Here is a 25,150-nt window from a genome sequence, read left to right as displayed (position 1 = left end):
GGGGGGGGAGGGAGGATGGCTCAGTGCTTAGAACGCAAATTTACTGACCGGAAGGTCCGTCTTTCGAACTCGACCTTTGCCTCTCGAATTCCCCTGTCTAAGCTTGGGAAAACTGGCAGTATCTCAGCTCTCGTGCTTCCTTCTGATGGCATGGGAACTAAGCACTGAAAGGGTGAAAAAGATGGATAAACTTTCTTACACTTTTGCTCTGGACCCGTGTAGCGGGCAGCCCCTGAACACACATCTTTCATATGATTTCATTAGCTTATTACTTTGATGATGTTCAGCTTGCAAAATAGAACATTGTTCTTGGCTACCCCGAGGTTTTTTCAAACTTCGCAAGTGTTTTAGAATGTTCGTAAATATTTTGATCACTACCGATACTTTAGTAACTGTCAGTTGACGTGCTACTGAATTAAGGTTTGGACTGATAATAAAAGTTACGCGGTGGATGCTTTCAATATGTAAGTACTACCGAAAGCGCTCTAATCTTTGCTTGGGGTAATAACAAGTAACTTTTACCTATGTGCTTTAATTCCACTGCAACTGATGCCAGTATATCATAGTTGCAGCATTCAGGCGATTAAGCTCAATTTAATCATTTCAACATATTATCTAATATACTAAGTTGTGTTTTCAAAGTTTTCGGACGGTGGAACTAGACAGAAGATAATTACGTGAAGCATTGCACTGGACGATGAGAGGTACCTCGGAGCGTCGCTACGGATAAACTAGCTAGTGTCAGCTTAGCCTGCCATAGATTTACACTGTTGTGCTAACATTGGAGATTTTATTATGTCCCGTGGAGTCATTTAAAGTGGAATAACGCTCCTAACTGACCACAGCCGAGGAATGTAATGCCTCTAGTTTTGGCTTGCCAGCATTCATTCGCGAGATGCTTTTAGATGGTGAAGCGTTTGACTTGATTAAGTCGAATCTGCATTTTTCAATGTTTAATTACTCTAACTACTAAGACAAGAACTTTGATCATGTAATGCTACTTTGCTGGTGGCCAAAATTGTTCTGTAATAAAAACCTGTAAATCGTGCCTGTGTAGTGCGGAGCCACGTCAATGTGTATCCAAAATCGCCATCACTTGCGGAATATACTGGTCGTGTGACGCTTTGGGTGTTTGCAAGTCAAAGTTTGTTTCATACATAGGCTTCGACTCCAAAGAAATGAATAAAAAAGTAAATGAAATGCCCTTCTAATTTCAGCCTCGAAACTTTCTACAGAGACGCCGGGAACAGCTAGCTATATCTAGAAATTAATTGGGCATAAGAAGTCAGGGTTGACAAGAACTTTTGAAAGAACAGAAGTGTATTTGGATGATAAATTCGTTAACACAGCAACATTAACTTCGTCCTCATTATGAACAGTAGGAAAGTAAAAGCTTCAGAATTTCATCCTGATGAATGCGGTAAATACGCTGTATTGCCTATTGTTATCAGGTGACAGGTGATGTAAGTTTACCGGCTCACTTGGAACCTTTGTGACGTCTATGATACCAAGACGGTTACGTTACGGTACAAAATAGTTTATTTCAGTTGTTTAAACGAAAGGTAGCAATTCTTAGCATGCTATTAGTAAAATGTTCTAAATCCAACCGAACACTTGGATCGGCACGCTCCACCTCCAAGCTGAAAGACCACCCGAATGGAGTTATCTAATGGTTCCCAAGATCGCGTCCCGACATCCAAGGTGCCATGATCCTTCAGTTGCCCCCGGTTCTATTTGAAAACCCACCAAACATTCTTTTGGCATGCAGTTCGTTTCATTGAAATTTATTTCCTTACAGATGCTCAGTTTGTCGAGCTCGTGCGTTTTTCCAGCAACACTGTGACCATTAGGTTTTCATAAAATGTCACACGTTTAATTTGACACTGGCTAAAACACTTACGTCATATTTCGAGTTTATAAATGGAACAGTGATCAGCGTGTTTAAATTCTAAATTCAACGTTTTAAAGACTGATTGTTCAACCCGAGCCGTTTGATTATAATCATGCGGCATTATTCGGGTGGAATGACGCTTTTGCTATCGCACTACCGGAGCTTACAAGGTCTTTGCCGAAATTTCGGACACTTTCATCAATTTGTGGAGTTGCGTGAATTTCCTGCTAATGACAAGTACTCATCCAGTTGGATAACGTCAAATTGTGCGCTTCAGTTCTATCGCGGAAAACTAGTTTTCATTTTCGTTCATCCAAGATCTAGAGCTAACCAGACAGTTTTGAAGGTCTGGCATAGTTTTTTGCAGGATCCCTAGCATCTCGGCTCTTCAGCGCTGACAGTTTTAATTGAATGTGATTGTTAGTGAGGTTTTTTTTAACTAAGTGGTAAATATTCACATCATTGACCAGACGAAGTGGTCACTGGCGGTCGATAATTTTTATCAAAAGAGTTGGTGCGAAACAGTGAGAGTGTCCGTTCTTGGTTCACAGATAGGCCCTAAGGTTATACAATTAAAAGAAACTGTGTCTAACCAACAGATTTCTCCATATTTTCTATCCTGAGTGGCAGCGGGCCACGGCGTAGCCCAGTTCACAGTAGCAACATGTATTTCTAACCTGTAATAATGCCTGAGTGTCTGAATACCACTCTGAAAAGCCAGATTGCACAACTCAGCGTGTACAATTTGAGTTGTTTTTCACCCGGGGGAAGATGTTCGCCAGATATATAGTGAAAAACGTGTCCAAGAACTCTACTTAATACTGCAGATTCAGCTTTTTTAAAACTCTCATGGCACGCGGCTTATGCCCCTCGTAATAGGGATGGAATGAACTCCTAGTGCACGTTGGTTTTTCATCCAAGAAAATCCAGTCCTACCAAAAAACGAAAATTGCAACTCAACTCTCAGAATATCAAGTGACAGTAAGAAAATAGTATATGGCACGCTTGTAGCTTTGGTGATAGCATATATGGCAGCAAGTGACTCAGTGCTTTTGTTGGTTATCTACCTATTTCTCAAACGTCCTATGTTAAATTCCCTCAGTAGAAGAAAAGTAGTGTAAAATGATTGTTTGTTTGAAAGTGTATTTCAGGGGGGAATATCCTCAGGGCCTTCCAGAATTCGCTTCCGTAATGAAAGCATTCTCCTTTGGGACTATCGGATAAAACTGTTTCCATATAGCTCGAGGGCATAAATAGACTGGAGTTTCGACTGGCTTTCGATCCTTAGAATACGAGTATAACGATTATGAGTAGTCGGTTAGTAAAAATTATACTTCTCTTTTAACTTCAGTAGCTTTACTGTACGCATGACATCAAAGAGCACGCTACAACTACTGAAGCAACTTGGTCTGTTTTTGTAGTGTTGGCGTACTGAGGTACCGCTGGATTTTTGCCAAACCGGTAGGAGACCACAGTTCAGAGTCTTAGGGCCTTACATGACTATAGAAGGCCTATATTACTTTGAGACCCGTGGTCTTCAGTATTCACTTTCCCCTTTTGTAAAACTGAAAAACCTTCCAAAATGCCCTCGATTCAACTAAAAACAAGGAACACAGTGCAAAGAACAGGCAATCAGACTTCTCCGTCGGAAACACCTGATTTCTGGTCACATGGACTGGGCGTAATCGTGTACTTTGTTCGTGCAAACGCACTTCAACTTGACTCTAAGTGGGTATCAGAAGAAGTCTTACTGTCAAAAAAATTGCCGGAGTTTATACAGTTCCGTTTAAATGCTTGATGGTGTCGTGTTTGAGGGAACATCAGGCACAACATGAGCTTTTCTGTTCCAGGACTGTTTGCTGAATTTGTAAACCTGAACAGCTCTAACCAAAACCATGACTCTTCCGTGTTAATGATGCCTCCATAATTAGGACAAGATCAGAGCCGAATAAAGCGAGCGAGTTCCATATAACACATTACGTGTTCCATAATATGCCCATCGAACTGTGTCTTGATCAGCACATTTCATGAGTATTATCCGCAATTTGAACCCAAAATGTTAACGAGTTGTATTTCATGAATACTTTTCATCCCAGTGTAGATATCGCTATTGAGCGGGGTTCTCGTATTTGTGGTGCATACGAGCACGCTTGGGTGCTTGACATTGTCTTCATCAACCGACTACCGACACAGATATGTGTATCTTTTTACCACCCCCCGGAGATCCATACCACAGTATAACTGGAAGGGGTGATGTAGAACTCATTCCGCTGTGATTACGCAATCACTCATGAGGAAGATGGGTCAGATTTTCCTTCCATGGGATCCAGTCTCACACCTCCTTCTCTCAACGTAAAGGTTAACTGGTTCTACGTTAAACTGGCTGTACTACATGCTTTCGACACAATGACTGTGAAACCGCTTTTTGTAAATTGTGTCTGTGACAATGGAAAAATCAACTCAACTTCAGCGAATTCCCTCGTTTATTCCGTTCCTCACTTGCATAGAATTTGACGTTCAAGAGCACAACTATGTTGGACAAATCTCGGAGACTGCACCATCCTTGATCAGCTTTTAGAAAAGCGGAACCGTTTGGTGAGATTGTGTGAGGACTTTCACGGACCTTGTGAGTAGTGCCACAAAAACAGGAGTAGTTACGAGCCTCGTTTAGCAGTGTTGGCAAATACCCGGTAGGATTCTTTCAGGATCGGTTGCCTTGTAATTTTCCATGGATTCATGATCAAGGTGCTTTTCATTCAAAGCTTGTATGGAAACCAAGCAAATGGTGCTTCTATCATGGGGTATACTGACATTACCGCTGACGGCCAACTGAACAGTCTGAATGAATGCAGCCCAGGGCTCTAAATTCCTTTGGAAACCACCAATGTGCAGTAACAAGTCTGCAAATGAGTGTTTTATCTGGCCTGTGTCACACTAGTAAACTGAGAACACATCCGAAGACTTAGGATACAGAAGCGTTTCATTGATCCGCAATCTATCTTTATGATATTAACATCCTCACGTATAGCTCCGTGAATGTCAACGGTGGGTGTTCACTGACGCGCGCTGGAGAGAAATGGTAGATATTTCACTGCATTGCTTCGAGTAGTTAGACCTCAATCCGTCATAAGGAACGCTAATGAATTTTGAGTACAACCAGGTTAAATACAGACCAGTGGTTTGGGGTGGGCTTACTTTTCAAGGCGCTGTGAAGATACCGCCATCATGGGTTGGCGACTGACGAGGTCCGAACGCATCGCACTCTAATAATACTGCATCTGCTTGTTTACATCTGCTAATTCTCCGAAAGTAACTTGTTCGCATCTAACCCTACAGTCACTTTTTATTCCACTCTAGCATCTGGAGGATCGCTCGAGGGAGTTCGGAAGTGTAAAAAGCATTTCTTTTTAGATTATAAATTTGATTGATTTCTAGGCCTTAGGATATCTTATGAATGTGCACAACTAATTCATGTGTGTTACGTCCTCCGTAGGACTTATAAGAACATATTTCATGTACCTCAATTGTGTGCCGAACTGCCTTAGGCAAATATTCACTGTCAGGTCATGCATCTTGTTCTAGACTAAATTCCTTTAGGTAAACTATCCCCAATTTTTGCTAAAAGTTCAAGCTTGTCACTTCTAATGATGCAAGATTGATTGTTGATCCCACCACCAATGCAACTAGAAAGTGCTTATCATGGGTTTTCTCACGCAAGCAATACTAACGTTTGAGCAACTCGAAGGAGCACTGCTTGGATTGAACGGACTTCACATGTGATCGCAGTCGAATTTCAGATGCTCTAGACATCAAATAAATCTGATTTTGGCAGAAGCTTGTTTATGAATACTTCCAAAATGGACAGTCTACTAGAATGCTGTTATTGATTACTGTTATTATTCGACCTAAATCAGACTTGTTCGAAGCTTGCTGACGAGTATCTCAAAAATCGACAGTTTACTGAAATGCTGTCACGGATCAATGTATACGGTAAAGAGCACTCCGGAAACCAAGTTTATTCAAAAGGTAATTGCTCAATTTTCTTCTTTACAACAATCAGGAGTGACAAGTTTTACTATAGAGTGGCACAGACTTAAAGTCCCTTTAAACTTTGATTGCTACCCAAAAAGACTTCTGAAAGCCTCTGATTTACCCTACTGCAAAAACTTTGGCAGCAAGCATTCCCCAGTATAGTGGCGACTAAAAGCCGTTCACTGATGTTGACAAAGCAAATTTTTCTTCGCTACCTGCTTGTTAAATCATTTCTAATGTTACCCAGTAGTCCTCTGAAGTGTCAACTGAAAGGTTGGTGGAACAGTTTGCTTTATTGTTATTTCATTAAAAATCGAATCCATTCAATTTATTGCTCCTCATAATGGTAACCTACATTTATGAATATAAAGGGAATATGAGACATAGTGAAAAGAAAAGTTTTTAGCCTGCCGACCAAAAATCACAGAAATCTAAAAATCCAAATACTGTTGCTTTCTAAAATTGGAATGGTTTCATTTATTTTGGCATTCTTCAACTAGACTAGAGTCTGCTCAGGTTTCCCAAGAGGATTACTTAACCAAGTAATGTTATTTGGTTTCGTCTTTGTCGTAATTTTTTGCAAACGAAATTGGTTTTCGTGAGTATGATTACAACGTTTTTCCGTGTGGTATGGAACTGCTCAAACGGGACTTGAATATCGATCAACAGAGCGGAGTAAATTAAATTTGGGTGCATACTCCGCAATAAGTGGCATTTAAGTGGGGCTGGTTTTCATCGTCAAATTGAATGAGCTGTTTTTTTCTTCCGGTCACATTCTCATGCTTCTATTGCGTGAATAGTGAATAAATGTTTGTTGACGTGAAGGATCGTCGGTGTTGGCTCGTTACGAAAACCATTTTGTGGACTAAGATTTACGCACCATAGCTTTTACTTATGGAGGCGGTTCGCCGAGTACAAATTATCCAAAAATCAAGCTGTTTTCACAACTAATGGCATAAGGACGGGTTTTTCAACACTAATTCATAAAAAGTGTTGCTCAATGCTGTAACATTACATTAACATGGCATAGATTGACACTGTAAAATAGCTCAATATGCACGCCATTCAACAGGTCCTCGAACTGAAACGAACTAATCCTGTCAGATTTGACAAATTGTTCTCTATCAGGACGGAAGACCTAGCGGAGGCCAGTGCAGTCTTGTTTGGTGGGACTCACGAAAATCATTGCACCAGAGCAGACTACGAAAGTAATGAGAATTCTCTAAATCCGACAATCACGGACACCAAATGATCCGGAAGATTGCGATTCCTAGATCGCACAAGTCTGTTTAACATCTTCTAGTCTCGATAATAACGGTGAAAGTGATACGAAGACTTTTTTAATTTATATTAAAGTGCACAATATCTATTGAACAGCTGTACAGTGCTTCTTGGCTTTTCATTATGAGTTGGTCTCACTGATAAAAAGGCCTCTCAATTAAAAATGACAGAATCTCCCCATACTACTATAAAATGCTTCAAATCGTACCTTTATTACTCCACACAAGTAAACATGTGTCAGGTCCAGGCTTATTTACGGTTACCACACCCCCAAAGATGGAACAATTTTCTACGCTCGCTACATTTGGTAGATTCACTCCAAAATCGAAACCAAACAATGGCTAGTGGCGCGCTATTTGAGAGGCAACAAAATAATCACGCTTCAGGTATTTTGGGTTTTGTGGGTTTACGAGCATTAATTTTTTATGACATCTGTTTAGCAGTAAATCAATACCTTGTTTGGCCGACTTCAACCTCCCTCCATGAACCAGAGAAACAAATTAAAAATGCGTGCGCTCAGAGCAAATGAACACATTTGTTGGATGCCGCTTTCAAGATCAACGTTTACAAGAGCCGCTAAGTGGAACAAGATTGGAATGATAAAAGCTTTTTTGTGTATGTATAGCCTAGGTAACTTCAAAAATCAACAGGTGCTTTTGGTATACTCACCTAACAACTCGATATCGCATTCCATGAGTAGGCTAAATGGTGTGTTATTGACTAGAGCAAAAAATGTCTTCCACTATGGAAGCCCGTTTTACAGATAAATTTCGCCGAATGACCAAGAGTAAAGTCCCAAAATTGTTCAGTTTATTTTGCTAATTATGCCAATATATCTTGCTTAAAGACCGTGACGAATGTATCGACAATTTTTATGTCGATTTTTCACATCTACCGGCAGGTTGTTTTACAGCAAACGGCTGCTGTTTGGCTAGGCGTTGAATTTTGCACTACTTTGAATAAGTAAGCCCTATTGGCTATTCAAGGTTGAAATCTACAGGAAATTTTCTCATCACATAATAATGCTGAATCCGACGATGTATTGTTATCGCTCAATTTGGTTTGACGACAGACGTTGAATAGAGGGGTTTAAGATAAGCGTCTCTCCTAATAAAGTGAAAGTTTCTTGAGGTAATTAGATGTCTTACTAGAATTTCAGGCGTGTCACTTCTGAAATTAAAATCGTTAAAAGGGATGCGGTATAGCTCTCGGAAGTTGCATCAGACAAAACTGAGCAGGATTCAGTCTGCTAAAAGCCTTCTTCAGAGGTAGCACAAATAGCTTGGTCAGTAGAAATACAAAATTCACAGGTTAGTTTGGCTAATAGAGCTTAGAATCTTCTGAAACATACCAGACTTTTAACTGTAACAATGTTAACTATATGTGCTTTTGTTTCTGAAAGGCCGGTTTGGATAACCTTTGCCAGTCAGAGATCAACTGGCTATTCCAATCTTCGGTGGGCCTATCCATCTGAGGTTTATACCTACAACTCTAGGCCAAAGTGTCATCTGACTCGTCCCATCTGCTTTCATCTAACATGCCACAAAACAGTGGAACATATTGGGGTTCGTTCATCGAAAACTGATTGCATTTTATTCATCAACCTGAAGTCCCATGGCGTGGAGATTAGTATATTGCTGTGGAAATCGAAAATTGGTCAGGATATATATTCTGATTAGTGGCGAGTGGGCAATTTGCCGAACCGACCAATGATTTTCTCAGCATCACGATTTAATGGTCTAATATGGGTTCAGGTTGCAGCAGTATTATTCTGGATAAGATTGAGCACTTAAGAAAAGAGAGCTGTTCAGCCAAGTTCACCGTAAAAACGATTCCCGATGATCGTTATTCACCGATTAGGCCTTCCGGAGAGAACTAATCCGCAAGAGAATTCCCGGTGTTCCTTTGTCGAGAAGCGGCTGATTTGGAGCATAATTAACTGCTAGTTAATTTGAAATTTAAAGAAACACAAAGTAAAGCTTTTCGTCGAAGTGCTCCTTATAGTTTTACAAATATTTGATGGTTCCTGCTTGGTGTGATTATCCTTTGGGAGAATAGGGAATGCAACAAAACAATCATTCAGCTATGAGGCTATTTTGTTCCATTTTGTGTCACAGTCAAAAGGTCGCAGACTGGTGTGAGAATTCAAGAGGCTGAGACTTGTTCCGAACCGTTCTGTTTTCTGTCATGAGACCGCACTTAACTAGGTGATGCTAGTGATATGGATGACGATACCAACGATGACAACGATGATGAGAGGGGAGAAAGGTAATAATGGGCACATATGACTGTATCAAAGAGTTGAGCTGATATCAAACCTTTTTATAAACCGCAGTTTACATGGGGCTTATATGTCTCATGCACTTGAGTTGTAGCAGTGCAGATGATAAACAAGAGGGGATTACAACCTAATAAATATCAAGTTTAATTTTTCTCAATGTGTACCCGAAAACCACAGGTACACCTACTCAAAGTTTTTGTTGGCGCACTTAGAGAGTGGGACCTTTTCGTTCAACCTGGAGTAAAACTCACTTCGAATAGTTTGTTTTACACCAATCGGTGGGGCAGAGTTATAAATTATGCGTGAGGTTTTTCGTTTGGCTACCCGTGTAAACATTTGACACAGCAACACTTTCCAACGTTATAAAAGGCCACTCAGTTTCCATTTCCAAAACAATTCAGTGAGATCGCACACGCTCATGTCCACACACATTCACACCGATTGGGAACTCACCCAAAACCATTTTGGCGGGTGTTTCCGGGGGCAACCAGAAAAGTACCAGTGTTACCGAGGAGAGCAGGAAACAGGGTAAGATCAGCACGTAGTTGTAGTAGGCTGGTTGTCGTTCGATTATGATGTTGAAAATCATATCCGTCCACCGTTCAGGACAGCAGACGTAGGCACGTTCACCGACATTTACTGAATGATTGATCAGGTCCCATTCTGGGCTGGGAGTGTAGTCCTCCATTAAACGCCCCTTTTCGTACAACGAAATATTGACACGAGAGCTGCAGTCCAAAGGGTGATTGAGAAGGACATTTTGTAATAGGGATACAATTTTGGTTGTTTAATAAAACCATAACCAATGATAAGCTTGAAACGGGACAAAACCTACACAAAATTCTTTTGCGCTCAAAATGAGTTGTCCTAAAACAGGTTTGCAATATTCGGACAAATATATAAACTCCTGAAAGAAAGAGCGAGTCCCCTAATGAAGATCAAAGTCTCAATCCATGAGAGACCAGCATGCAAAATACTGGAAGATAGTTTTACTACTCAAAAAGCTAACGTTTTATCTGGTAAGAGGCCGGAATTTCGCTCTAGTTCTGTCAGGGCACTGCGGCAATTCTTATGCGAACTGGATGTAAGTCTGTGACTTTTCGCATCGTTTTATTTCCTTCATCAGCGTGTTTACAACAGCAGAAGTTGGCGGGACACTGAGTGCCTTGCTCACATTATATGATTCAATTTCACAATGTGGAAGAACGAAGTTTTTTCCACTCGAGAAAGGTTTACTCCTTAACAGTCATGCATTTTCCATCTTGCTTAATTATTCTTTTCAATTACTCCATTCAAAACCTGTCGGCATATACAAGAGCGATCAGATTTACGGTGATCAATTGCCGATATAAAATTCGTTCTTTCTAAAATTATATAATCTAACCAGGTAACGAACTCTGGTTACTGGCAGGCAGCCGTAAATTCGTGGCAAGCCAGTTGGATCACAACAGTCCGGTGGTTGCGTCAGAAGATCATTAAACAGGTCGTTATTTGCAGTGTTTATTGCTACCCTAAAGAGAATTCTATACAGCAGCACTGTAGAAGTGAACAAATTTGGAAGAACAGCCTACATTTACTCCATACTCTTCAGTGATAAAAGCTGACGACTTTGCCGTGCTGGTCGTGAAACTTTGGGGCAGACGAAATGGCTATTCACTGAAGCTTACATATCTACCAGTTTTATGGGGAGGCTTAATTCAAGCAAACCATCAAAGGTATTGCTTTATTTTAGTTGTCCCGTTTCCCCGTGGTGCTTCACCTACGTAGGATTGTACATCCTTATGTCCGGTAATTTTGTGAGAACGGTGTTCGATTTCAGGTATATTAAATTCTTATATAGGCTTATCATTATTAGTTGTGCATCAGCATGGGCTTTCGTACCTGATTATCATCACTGGTTCGACGAAGATCGATCATTCATCACTCTACGCCTTTGCCAGCATGCACTATTATTTTTCTATAAGTTTTTTCCCTTAGATGGAGTTTCGTCCAACAAAATGACGTAAGACTTGATCGTCTTTTTCTGTTGTTCCAGAATGTAAACAACAATGTTGATGAAGATGAGTGATCCCAATTGGGATAAAAAAACTATCTGCATAATGCACCAAAAGTCCCAGAAATTTCAGTACGAATGCTTCACGTTGTGAACGCAATTTAAAATGAGACTAAAGTAATGGAAATTTGGAGTTCGCTGTTTTTTTTGTTTTTTTTTAAGACGTAAAATCCAATTTTGTGTGCAGCATAGTTGTTCGATTTAATAAGTCGGCTAACGTGTAAAACTTCGCCACTTGCCTAACTCTCCTCCAGCTTCGCTGACTACTCGTGGTATATTAATTTGGTTCATTGTGGGCCGGCTTCCCTTCCCGGCTCGGTCACTCACATTGAACCATGCCGATGGTGAACTGCGAACGATGGGTGATGTCAGATAGGGATTGAGATGGGCACCACCTGCCAGCGACTGTTAGGTGTCATTCAGCTTGGCCTATAAAATGACGGTCGTGGGAAATCACTTCTAACACCATTGTCGGCATAACGCTCCCGAATATTCAGGGCATTAGGGCTAGTGTTTGCTTACGCAGATGAAAAAAAATTCAACAGTTGATCCCATCGGTGTTCACTTTGGACAGACTAATAATCCGAACTCAAAAGGCATCCACATGTCGTTTCAGTTAATCAAGATCTGAAATTCGCTCCTGGCACCTTGGTTGACTTAAATGACCAAACTGCTTAGTGTACTGGGGCGTTTTGATGACGATGGGCAACGGAAGTCACTTCTAGGAACATCGCAGTCTCAGCTATCTGCTAACTCCAGGAAGCTGGGGCAGATCTGGTGAGCCCATTTTATTTGCCGATGGTTTACTCTGTGTGCCAGTGGGCAAGCATCATTAGTATCTCGGGACAATCTTGCAAATCTAGCATAAACACTTAGTTACCTTGTTGTAGTTTTATATCACAGGGTCCGAAAACTATTCCGGCGATCAAGCCTCGGTAGTTTACTTTAGAAGAACAAGGTATGCAAGGTAAAATATGCTTCTTCGAAGCTGGAAGGATTACTTATACGAAATATCTTGCTGAAATGTCATTAACTTAGTCTGTGTGAATCATTCAGGCAAAGTTTCGTTCAACAAACTCACCGGAATTACTTCGGAACGATAAATTAATAAAGTATTGTACGTTGCGGACTGGGCCTCGTAAAAGCGGTAATGACTTGGAACTGATTTAAAATTTGCCTAATGTTTTAGCAGCAAAAAAGTAGTAGAGCCTTCTCCCTGATATGCGGAGAGATCTACTACTCTTCATTTTAAACTATGTAGTTGTTTCACTGCTCTTTCTTTAGCTTTTCTTTTGACTATTCCAATAATTAATAGACGAGATAGGCCTCCTCATAAAGTTAAAAAGATTATTCAACTAATGGGATGACTGAAATTTTTCTGTTTGTGTTAACTACACTATTTCCGTGTTCGCTTCGTGCATTCATTCTGTCATTCCTTGCTTTTTATGGACACAGCCTAGTTTTTATCACATTCCTATAGAAATCCTTTCAAAGTTTGTTTATGACGCCACAATGAAGTAAATTTGAGACAATTTTGCATCGACGTCATGCAGATAGCTGTGAAATCACTGGCAGCACGATTGTCTACCTTGTCTCGTGTTCCATAAGTTTTCATTCTGTTGAATAGGGTTAGAGTAAATCCAAGATGGAAACACAAAACTATGTTTGTCAAGTGTCTGCCCGAGCTGTGTTTACCGATACCTAATGAATTTACCCAGTGACTGTAGGGGTTGTTTCTTTTCGACAAATCCAAATCATCGAGGCGCTCGTCGTCTGCACATCTGTGAGGTTAGCCAATTAGTCAATAAACCCTCTGGTGATCGGACTAAAATTAACTTTTCCGGTTAAATTTATGCCGCACAAATCAAAATATACCAAATCTCTAGGTTTTTCAGTTTGTCGACTTGTGGGTAATGCTAATTTAGCATTCAACAACCTACTCTTTTAGAGGAATGGTGAAGATGGTAACGTCCTGGGGTAAGTTCGCCGATTTTTGCAAAATCACCCCCTAACTGGCATATTTACATTTGGCGTAGCCTTTCAGTAGAGTCCCTTTAGAGAATGCACGATTGGTTTGGTAAGGTCATTCGAGATCTAGATTGGAATGGATAGGGCTCACCAAAGACCATTCACTGTACCGATCAGGCACATGATCCTATTCCAGCAATGGTGAAGTTATATAGCTCATGCGCTTGGCTTTGTTTTGTGCGAAAGCAAAGTAGTGGCTGCTTTTCAGAATTACAATCAAGCCAGTTCTTGAAGTAGTATAGTACCTCAAAACATTATTTTCATTCTATGGCTCTATTCTTATCTTCCCTTTCTGGAGGAGTCAGACAAAAAGATTGACAAACGATGGCCTGTTCTAATCGGATCGCAAACACCCGACAGGAAGATGAAATGAAGTTGGACATTTATATATATTGGTGTTTTTGAAGGGCGCCGACAATACCCATGAAGACCTTGGTAAACCACCGAATACAGTGTCGATGTAGCAAACAACTTACTCAACTACTGCGAACTACCACACACGATTTTTGAAATAGCGTCAGCTCCTACTGCACCGTAAACTTGTATTCAGTACCACAATTTCATAAATACTTTTTCATCAAGTTCCATGAACAGCCAAAATTTGGCGATGCAGTCTCTCTCTAGAGAGAACACACACAGAAAACCTAACCCGTCAGTGATGTCACCTTTGAGTGATGCATTCCTTTACCGCCTCTGAGGAAGCCAACCCAACAGGCCCACCAAAGTTAACTTATTCTTGAAAGGAACTTACGCTTGAAATACTCTTCAAAGGTCCAATTAGTCGCTGTCTCCACCAAAACAAACTAGGTCTTCTCATCATACAAGCAAGTGTCTCCTGAACCAGCGAGTAGTGACCATCTTTCAAACTTTAGTTTCTGCACTATGCTGTGCACGCAGTCCCAACTGCAAGTAGGGCGTGTAGCTGAGGAACCTTGGTAGCCTCTATTAAGTAGGTTGTCTTCAACGGAAATCCCGTTTCCAAACGAACAGAATTCACATCGTGCGCGCAACTCGACCACCTGATAGCTTGATTGATCGACCCACATATCCTCTGAGAACAATGTAGACCCCAAAGAGTGACTGGTCGCAGCACAGAGGACTACATGGCGTTTTCGAAGAAAAATATCACGTGAGGATCGTCAGCCACTCCATAGGCGCTCCATATATTTTACGATGGCCTTTGACTCCGACGGCAGAGAGATATGTGCACAAACCTTTCCAAATCTGTGCTGACCATCTACAGCCTATAAGACGGATTAAGAGTGAAGATGCGAACAAATGTGTCGACTTCGGGCGATTTTGCAGTTCTCATTGCCTCCACTTAATTCGACTTGTATCTAGAGGCCATCGGGGAATGCGACATTCATGAGCTGCTATTCTGGCGTGCAGTGTGGATATCAGCGAGTGAACAAAATTAAGCACTTTGATGAGAGTACCCTAGCCTTGCAGACAAAGGCCCGCACCCTCGTGTTTTCGCACTGTGAACTGCAGAGCATAGCTAAAGGGCTTGCTCATGGCACTAACAGCAACGCAAAGAAGGCTTTCCCTCTGTAAAAGCATGCACTGTGTGATCTCCACGACACTCATGTGAGCATCAATATAGGAATGGAGTTTGTGGACTACTGCACGGACTACTGTAACCTCGAAAGTACATTACCAACTCACTTGACCATCAACATTGGTCTGATATTCGATGTTGTCAAGGCCAGTAGGGATTTCAGAAAGCTCCAGAAACTGGTTTCGAGGGTCTGCAGCCTTCAAATCAAGACCTAACTGCTTGCCTACAAGTAATGTTTCTATCTGTCCAGTTATAAGACACTTACCGGCGCAACCGAAGGCATTTCCTGAAGTGGCTACCCGTTGACCCTTAGAATGCGTGAGTGCTGGACAAAGGAGTCCACTGAAAAACACACCATGATGTAATTGAGGCTATGTTTACATTAAGCTGTTCAAGGTGGCTTGGACATTCTCGTCAAATGGACGTAGACAGGATTGCAAAGCAGCTCCTATATGGTCAGCTGAACACGAAGAATTGGAACCCTGACAGAGAAAATCTTCCATATCTAAATACAGCGGTTGAACTTCCAAAAGTTTCATAAGTGGATTCCTGGAACTCGGAAACTCGGTTCGATGACAAGCAATATGAACCAGAGTCTCTCAGTTAAGTGTTGTCAGCTTGCAGCTAGAGTGGTGAAGCACCCATGGCACAAGGGTTTTTTTGTGCTGTTAGACCTAAGCCGAACAAGCTGGGTCCTCAGCCACAGCGGCCACATTTGTGCGGATCAAGTTGGATTGGTTGGCCTATGTACACATATACTGACTTGTCTGTGCGTATAGTAAGTGAAAAAAATCTTCCTCAGCTTCCGGGGATTTAAGACTTATAAACAAACAACAGCGCTATAAGTGACCTTTCGCGCTCATCTCAGTATGGGCGAAAACTAAGTGAAATTCCTTAGCACACTGAGCACTAAGCCAGATATGGTGCTAGAAATGACTTACAGTAATCACCTCGAGGACGCAATCCGTTCAAATGATAGCCAACTACGGAACGACATTTGGATACATTCTGAGCTTTGATCATCGGTAATGCAGCTGCTAGTCTATCCGAAGTAGGCGACGTTGAGTTTAAATGATTCCACCTGTATCACCAGTTACTCGCCTTAATTCTATGGTTATTCGGGAGCGTGATGCGGGCGACGGTGATGGAAGTGAAATCTTGTGACCAAAGTAGTTGAACGAGCTGTATAACCATAGTTAGTAACCATGTGTAACTCCCGAGCTGTGACAGCCACCATGTGACTATTTCTGAACATTGTAGAGCTCATCGTGTTGGGTACATCCACGTGGATTATCACCCCCCCCTAGCTAGCTGATGGATTTAGATGTACCTGCTTTCCTTCACCATGCGGTCGAATTCTTCCGGGTTTAGATTTAATAAATGAAATACTGATACATGTACACACTTATGGACAAATTATATACGGCACAAACTATTATGCTTGGATTTCCAATCGATGTGACGGGACAAGAATAAAAACGTTGCTAGCCCAATTTATGTATGTAAATATGCAGTCTGCATTTCTGTCGTATACTTGTACTAATTACCGACCTCAAAGTAGACGCCACCATCAGAAAACGGTCGCACTGTATCGGGAATAAAACGTACGTGCAGAGTAATGTAGAAAATAAATCTTAAATCATCCTATTTTTTCCTGGTGAAAGTAATCTTCGGTGTTCTTATTATGGTTTAACGAACTTTCAACCGGCAGTGTTTACTTGACGATTATTCTTCCACGGAAAAATTACGGTTATCGTGCGTATTTACAGAACGTTAAATTGCAGTACTTCGACTGCCGAGACACCTCACAATCGGCCATAGTCTTAATGTTTACTTAGGTGTTTCCCAGCCCCCAAAGTGTCTCCAGCCTTTTTTCTGCAGCCATATGATTAGCACCCTTTTGGTTATTTTTCTCAAATTGTTGACACAGCTTGCTGGTTGTGGGTGTTTTAATGCCAGAGAGAAGCAACCAGTTTGTTGTAAGGGAAGAGTAATGTCACTATGTGAAATTCACTGAAACATTGGGTCATTCAAGACATTTACGCTTCAAAGCATCAAATGCAAGTGCAATTTTATACGAAACTTGCCTCTTTCGGTATGTAATAGCCAGACGCACTGCTCTACGATAGAAAAATACCTCATCAAAGTAAAGTTCCCCTGCCTGAGCAAATCAAGCATCCGGATCTTGTGCAGTGGTATCTATTCGAGCGATTATTGAAATCCATTCACCCAAACATTATCAGACAAATGAAGTGAACTTGCCGGCTAAAATAAGTTGTGGACACAATCCAACAAAATGTAGTCAGGTAGTTTGACCATATTGCTCTTTAGTGCGAATGCACCATTCACTTGGACATCAACTGACATCTGAGGATTTCAACTTCTGATACTAGTGAATCATCCGAACCACACCCCTGACATTATCACATTATCAGCAATATGTGATGTTATTCTTGAAATAAACAGCCCAAGTGTTTACTCCAATCTTGTGGTATTTATGAGTACATCATTAGTCCCGCACTGCGTTCATCTTGGCCCGTCGGCTCAATCTGTCTGGGTTATAAACCCTTTTTGTCGTATTTGAGCACTATAGTTAGAGTGACATAGTCGACGTTATTTCCGAAAATTTCAGCTTGGAAGCGTCCATTTATTCGGAAAATTGCTAAGTTTAACTTCTAAATTATCAGTGCTCACGGTGTTTCTCTGAAATATGTTTTCACCGGGCTCTGTCAACTGCTGTCTAAGAAGGCATATGCGCCATATTTTAAATGCTTCCGTTTTAGTTCCGTAAATTTAAACCCATTTTTCCTGGTTCTGAACTATTCTGACTGCAAATTCATGCGCAATACCAATGACATACTTGTCATGGGCCCAGGTGGAGAACTGCAGTGAGCAGTTTTGTCTGTCGTAAGGGAAATACTTGATCTTCACTTTGCACGTGCTTTTGTAAATTGCCATAGGATGCCATTCCACGATACCATCATGCGTCACGGTTGCCGCACATTCTCGGAGCTCCTCCAGTCGCTCGTCTGCACTGTACCGTGACGGGGAAAATGAATAAATAGTCAAATGCTTGAAACAAGCCGTCGACTTAATTTGCAAGTCATAGCTGGAAATACGCTGATATGTTTAGCATTGGTATTGACACATAGCTAACAAAACCATAAGGTGAAAGGCTGTTTGCCACTCCCAGTAGAGTGGAACAGATTTGAGCAAAAAGATGTATGAGAGAGATAGAAACCAGGTTATTGTTCTGATTATTCCCCATATCCCCCCACATTATTTGATCTATTTGATTCACTCTCAATTAAACAACTGCATAGTGTTTCTTGAGGAGATTCATTTGCAGATACTGTCACAATCCATTAAGTAGTATTGTAAAAAAATAAGCCATGTGTGACCGACCAATCAGGGGCAACCATGGAAAAATGAATGAAATCCAATTTACTGCTTAGAGATTTAGGAACAGAGCTAAAGAAACTGAAAATTCTATTCCACCCAAACAAATAAAAACAACTTGATCCACGCTGCAACAGCACGCTTCTGAGCTTTTGACGTAATGGTCAAATCGCACAACCAATAGATTCTATTGCTTGTTTATTTGAATGATTGTTTGAACTGTTTTCTAAATGCGTATGTGAATTGGTGTTAATCCAATTTATTACCCCGACGGTTGTTGGACCAGCAACTAAAAGTCTTTCCTTTCTAAATACAGGCAAGAGAATCATTGTATCATATAGAGGGCCAATGACTGATCTTCGTATAGTCGTTTATTGCTACTGAAAAACTAATCTTTTTATATACTGTTTCCAACAGTTGACGCCAGGTAATTCGACCAAAGTGAATGCAAAAAAAATTGTTTTACGTGACCACAATAATACGTTGTCTAGCAACTCAGAATTGTGCAATTGACTTGTTTTTCAATCCAAGGCAACGACTGAAGAGTACCGAACATGTTGCATGGATTCGTGGTGAATTTGACGACATTGCCATCCCTTAACTAACTGAGATTTCATACCAACAACAGTAACCACGGCTTCCCATAAAAGATCGGTTCCGAGACTTGGTAGCATGCTTTAGAATCTTTTCCCTTATACTTCTGAGTGCATCAGAGAGATTTTTAAGGCAAGCGAGTAACTAATGAACGCCGAAACATTTGAAGAATTGCTAGAAAGGACCCATTTTATGTATATATCGCTGACTTGAAAAGAGCTTCATTTCACTAAATTTCCAGAAAGTTTGTTCAGTTCAGTCTTAGCTTTTTCATGGCGAACGTGCAATTACACACAATAAAATATAACAAAAACTTTGTAGAGAATGGATGAAAATTCCGTAACGTTCTCTGACCACGCATTACCATTTTGAAAACTAAGTAGACTCTCATGCTCCTCTGTGCGCACACCCGTCAGACAAAGAACGCATCTACAGCAAACTTTGACCGAAATAACTGAAACTTATGGCCAGTTCAAAGGATTCCAGCTAAAACGTCTTTGGTTCTTAGCAATTCGGTCCCTTGTTTGCTATCAAACTGCTGACAAAAAAGCGTTTTCTGAAAAAACCGACGATTCTCTTCTAATATTTACCCAGTCTCATTTGACACTAAACGAATTTTCCGGCATGAACGACAAACTTCGCTACGCGTTGAAAATCGCAGCGGAAACAGATTTACGTCATAACATATTACCTGAATAAACCAGCTACCGAAAGGGCGTTTCGGGTATAATTCAAAAATGTCAAAACGTTGCGTTGAGCTAAATCATATCCGGTATTGAGTTCAGCTGAATCGCATGGTCTCAAACTCTGAAACTACCAAACCTATCAGACAAACGGGAAAGAAACACTCGGGGTAAAACTTACTAGTTGTAAAGCAAAATGTCGGGCGTCCAGAGTTTGCTCGTTGGAATGTTTATTTGCGTGATGTTTTCATATTCCTCCGGGTTCCAAACCAGATGGTAATCGGGCCAACGCTATTTTAAATGTGAACGGCAAATGCTTAATAAAGGTCAGGGCTTGCTTGAACAAAACGTAGTAAGTTTCAACGATATTATAGATAAACGCGTCTTGACTCAGAACCGCATGCGTGATGTTTTCATATTCCTCCGGGTTCCAAACCAGATGGTAATCGGGCCAACGCTATTTTAAATGTGAACGGCAAATGCTTAATAAAGGTCAGGGCTTGCTTGAACAAAACGTAGTAAGTTTCAACGATATTATAGATAAACGCGTCTTGACTCAGAACCGCAAGGGAGGCAAAAAAAGTTGTCCAGTGGACGGACAACTCGTTTTGGTAGCTTGGGTCTACTCATTGCAATCCGTGGGACAGCGCAACTCCAGGTAAATAAAGCCAGCGAATAGCATCCGTCACTCTGACCTAAGGAAGTTCATCCAAACGCCTGGATCCCTGAGTTATACTGACGACGCTGTCATCAGTAATCAAATGCTCACACTCTGGACAGATCAGCTAGCTTGCAAACGATAATTTTTCGTAAAAGAAATTTTGGGAAATTGCAGCACGATTCGGACAAAAAGACCCAGCGTGTGCAACAAAGAACCATATGACAGCTTCTCAAATAAATGCCCGTAAGAAAACACTCCGGTGCAGAGACTTCTCTCTGTCAGTCTCTGGAGGTCCAATTAAGGAGTAGGATCCTCCGCAGAAGAGACTATTTCTGAAGAAAGATTGCTGTTTGTTATATACCTGAGGGTAGTTTTAACCCCAAGAGTAAATCTGAATAGGCGAATCAATAATATTTCAGCTACCCGAATTATCAATCCATGGTCCTCTGATCGGAGTATGCCTAAGAAATTTGAAGACTCATCTAAGTGCAATAATATGTTTAACCAGCCGTTGAACCACCAAAAAGATAGTCTGGCATGTTCGCAAAACAATGTTTACACTGGTAAAGGAAATGTATTTTCTTCACAGACTAGGAGTATTCACAAAATCGTTCGTATAGGAGACAGCTGAGCATACCCATTGGAAGACGTGCAACTCTGGTCGTTGGCTTGTTCGCTGATTTTGCACAACCACTAACCCACCGCTACACACAACTACGCACTGATGATGTCACCTCGATTGGTGATGAAACGTTTGCAACCAAATTGCCCAGCTCAGCGAACAAGCCAACGACCATCTACGCTACCTAGCTACCGACATTCTCCGCTATAGAAAACGTGCAACTCTAACCGACATTTGCACGAAGTCAGAAAATTAAAGGCTATTTCCAGGATGCGTCTGAAGCTTTCTGTCCAAACTTAAAAACAGATCACCCAAAACTGAACCATTAGAGAGAAAATGATTTAAGGACATTACGTTGTTATTTTATTCTTTGGAGATGCAACTTGTCACGTTTTTGCGAAGTACGTGGATATGTCCTGCCGGCTAATTGTATGAAAACTGGCAGTTCCCCTGCGTAGATTTTATTGATGCGTTCTTTTGAGTTTCTCCTGTTTTTTGTAGGACTTATTGTAGTCTGAGCATTTGTAGAAACCTCCCGCCATTCCACGTTTACTGCAGTGTGTTTACCGGCTTTTGAAGCATGGAGCAGGCTTCAATAAGCATTCGACCAATCACAATGTTGTCCAATGGGAATGGTGAAAAAATCACACGGGCTAACTTGCGGTAACTGATACATGTCGTTAGTGTTATTGCACATGACAAAACCTTTTCAATAAATTCCCGTTCGGTTCATAAAAACCACTTGAGAGCGGTCTTAGTGTTGCTACTGGTAATAATAAGAATCCACTTAAATTGAAGTGGAAGTAAGATAAAGCGGATGTATGGTGCAAAGTAGGTAAGAAAAGTAAATGAGGATAGAATCATCTGCAAAAGCGAGCTCTTTTATTAATATGGACGAAGGGGATGATCTTGGTACGGCTTGCTGGAAGTATTCGGAGCCAATGATGGCAGTGCGCACAACATTGGAATCTTGTCTTGGAGGTGTTGACTTTACTCCCACAGAACCTCTTGGTGTAGGAAACGCTTGAAAAAAAACAAATGCAAGTGCGGTCCACCTCGACAACGCGATGTAGCATGCACACGATAAAATTCCACGCCCGGCTATGGAGCTAGTTAGATTTACGTAGCAATTGCTCATTTAAATGTCAATCCAAATGTACCCGGTAAAACTGGGTTTGTAGGACGAATGACAACAGCCGGGAAACGACAAAGACGAAACTGTCGAGGAATAAAGAATACTAGGGCGATTTCACCGATTCAGTACTACTATTTCATCACTAGGTTTATGGTGTAACGGAGTCACAGAACCGTTAAATTCACAGGTGTTCTCGTAAATTGCATCAGACTTGATTGAGTAGGCCTGGAAATCTTTTCAACGAATGAAGGATTCTTGATAGTTTTTGTTGCTCGAACTCTAATTCACATGTGCTTTCGTACACATTGACCATTTCGGTAACAATAACAATTGCTGGTGCTTAGCTGCCGCGCCATCCGAAGAAAGCAGGTAGTCTGAGATGGCGCCAAGTTGCCAAAGGCTAAACAGGTACAGTCGAGACGCCAGGGCTTGAGTTGAGCCATGGATACTTCGTTCACTAAGCGCACGCCTTGACTATCGTTTGATCCCAAGTATACTATGCTTTAAAAATACCCATCCTCGTTCGACTTCGTTCGACATTATTCACTTCACTAGCTCACTAGTTATGTAAGATAAACAAATGTTCTGAGGTGAATTTGACGTGTTGGCGGATCGTGTATGTACTCTAAAGAAGTAAGCATGTTAAATAGCGCTCTACTCGCACTATCAGCCCAACATAACATAACTAGATGACTTTCACCAGTATGTTGATCGGCAGTACACACGCAGTTTTGTGACAGAATTCAGGCAAATGACAAACCAAATAGTTCTCACGCAAAAGTGAGACTGTTGCACCTGTTTTTTTCTGTAAGACTTTGTTTCTATCTGTACGGTCACACCAATCAAATAGATGCAAACTCTGTTGGCACCAGAAGTGACTATTTTATGTTAACCGGATGTGATGACTCTTGTCACTCTAGTTAAGAACAGTCCCACACTACTGGCTTCTTTGTCCCTACCTTGCTGTCGTACTATTTGAATGAAAATTTTTCCGAGATAAGCAGACCGTTTTTTTCAATCGTTTATCTGAAGGTTGATGTACACCATGCTCTCGTGTAAGGCGTTCGCGGCCCGTTTGAACATCGTGCTGAAAAGTAGTACCAGTAATACTGTGAAGCGTGAATTTCGGAAATAATTTTCTTTGGTGAGATTGTGTCTTTCAGTCAAGGTTCTAGTAAATGCAAGCAGCTAGATGTTGGTACTAAGTTTTGTCCCTTATATAGATTTATTACACTTGATTGTTGCGGACGAGTGCACACAGTGAAACTCAACCTTATGTCCATGTCAACTATACTAATTTGTAGGGTACGAGAATGGAATAACCCCTTATCGGACATTTTCTTGTTGATCCCGTTCAATCGAATTCTATCTGACGGGACAACAACCACCCCAGCTGCCACAGCTACTAAGTTAATGTATGCAACACTTTTATTCGCTTGAATATCTGTTTCAAATAAAAGACCCGGCCTTAAGAATTCGTGACGACGTGTTCTCATATACTTATTACTTTTCTTCCGGCCGTTACCAGCGAAGCCTGCGTGGTGTTTCCGCTTTTATTCAATCTTAGCTGTGCGGCAGTCGACTCCAATTCATGTAGTAGCAGACACCTCATTCTTACAGATTCGAATAATATATTTAAAACCTCTGATGGGGTGGTTGCCTGTGCACACAGTTGTCAGGATATGTGAACTGCTCAAACGTTTCCGATGATTTTTTTACCTTTTTATATTTGGATCGTACGCAAGCAAGCAGGATTTTGGAGACTGATTCCACACATATCTGGTCACCGCGTCATTGTAGCTTTACGTAATTGCCATCAAATGACATTCCTAGAAACCCTGCTCTTGTTTGGTTAGAATGTAAACTTACGCAATGCAAGTGGGTCATATTGATTGCAGAATAGTTTGCTGTTGAAATTTGCCTATCTAAATGTCACCTGTACACTGGCTGACTGCTATCCGCCCGACACCGAAGATGAAAAAATAATGTTCGTGAGCATCGGATAGTTTGCCGACTACTTAAGGCACATCAAGAATACTAATGGATGTGTTACTCTTTTGCAATTTCTCGGTAGACCCAAATCATTTAAAAACATCCTGGTCTGCAACCTTATAGATGATGATATAATCTCAACATTATCGCTGTTATGCCGAAATCTGAGTACAGAAATGGCGAAACCGATAAAAAAGAGTACACTTACGACCATTTTTGAACAAGATGATTGGTTTAACTGTACTTACATAACGAGACTTCACACTGACAGTTAATATTTGTTCATTCTCATCAAGCTGTAAAATCTGTACAAGTCCCAGACCAAATTCCACGGTGAGTTGTTGCGCTGTATAGTTCCCAACTTTAACAACCTTTGAGACGCCATCGGAGACGGGGCGCGCTCGCTTTTCATAGTCGCGCAGCAAGTCTTTGATCAGTGTCTTCTCAGACCACGTTTCCGTTGCATGTCCAGAACACTTTGACAGAAGAATTGAGCAGCAGGCAAATGCTGTATGAGGCACAAAACAGCAAAATGGATTATTATGTAGCAATAATATTGAACAAAAAAGAATAAGTTGAATCTATCTTCAGTGAATTTGAGTTGAAGTGGTAGAGTTGAGACATAAAGGTGATAACATACAGCCTCCTGGTACGTCCAGGAGAAGTCGATCAACACTTGCTAGCGTGTTTTGGAAATACAACTTTGGTGGCGCAGATTCTGTCAACAGTGTCTGCGTGATTCGTAGGAGTAGTGATCTAATGTCACGTGAATTCTGTAAAGAGCGTTTGATGCTATCTCATTTTATCTTCTAAAATACAAGCTGTTTTATCTACGGGCAGAAATGAAATTCGAAATTCCAGAGATAATTTAAGCACCGTGCTTGGGTGGACTCGGCCAGTTATCAAGCTGAAGATAATCACAATGTTGATGATAGAATCT

The 25,150-nt window shown here is 41.1% G+C and overlaps 1 protein-coding gene across 1 annotated transcript in view; it reads right to left on the bottom strand.

Annotated features, from left to right (window-relative positions):
* Positions 1–24,718, bottom strand: part of T265_15588 (hypothetical protein) — a gene marked incomplete at both ends in the record, with an annotated part of 39,644 nt that extends 14,926 nt beyond the window's left edge. Inside the window, 4 exons of the mRNA XM_009178687.1 lie at positions 9,939–10,213; positions 17,985–18,158; positions 19,982–20,091; positions 24,459–24,718. Of these exons, the coding sequence (XP_009176951.1) occupies positions 9,939–10,213; positions 17,985–18,158; positions 19,982–20,091; positions 24,459–24,716 (817 nt within the window). The remainder of the gene's footprint in view (positions 1–9,938; positions 10,214–17,984; positions 18,159–19,981; positions 20,092–24,458) is intronic.
* Between the last annotated feature and the right edge of the window lie 432 nt (positions 24,719–25,150).

The sequence above is a fragment of the Opisthorchis viverrini genome (genome assembly GCF_000715545.1).
Source record: "Opisthorchis viverrini unplaced genomic scaffold opera_v5_621, whole genome shotgun sequence".
Classification (NCBI taxonomy): domain Eukaryota; kingdom Metazoa; phylum Platyhelminthes; class Trematoda; order Opisthorchiida; family Opisthorchiidae; genus Opisthorchis; species Opisthorchis viverrini.
The sequence above is the reverse complement of the archived record's forward strand: the minus strand, read 5'-3'. Positions and strand labels throughout refer to the sequence as shown.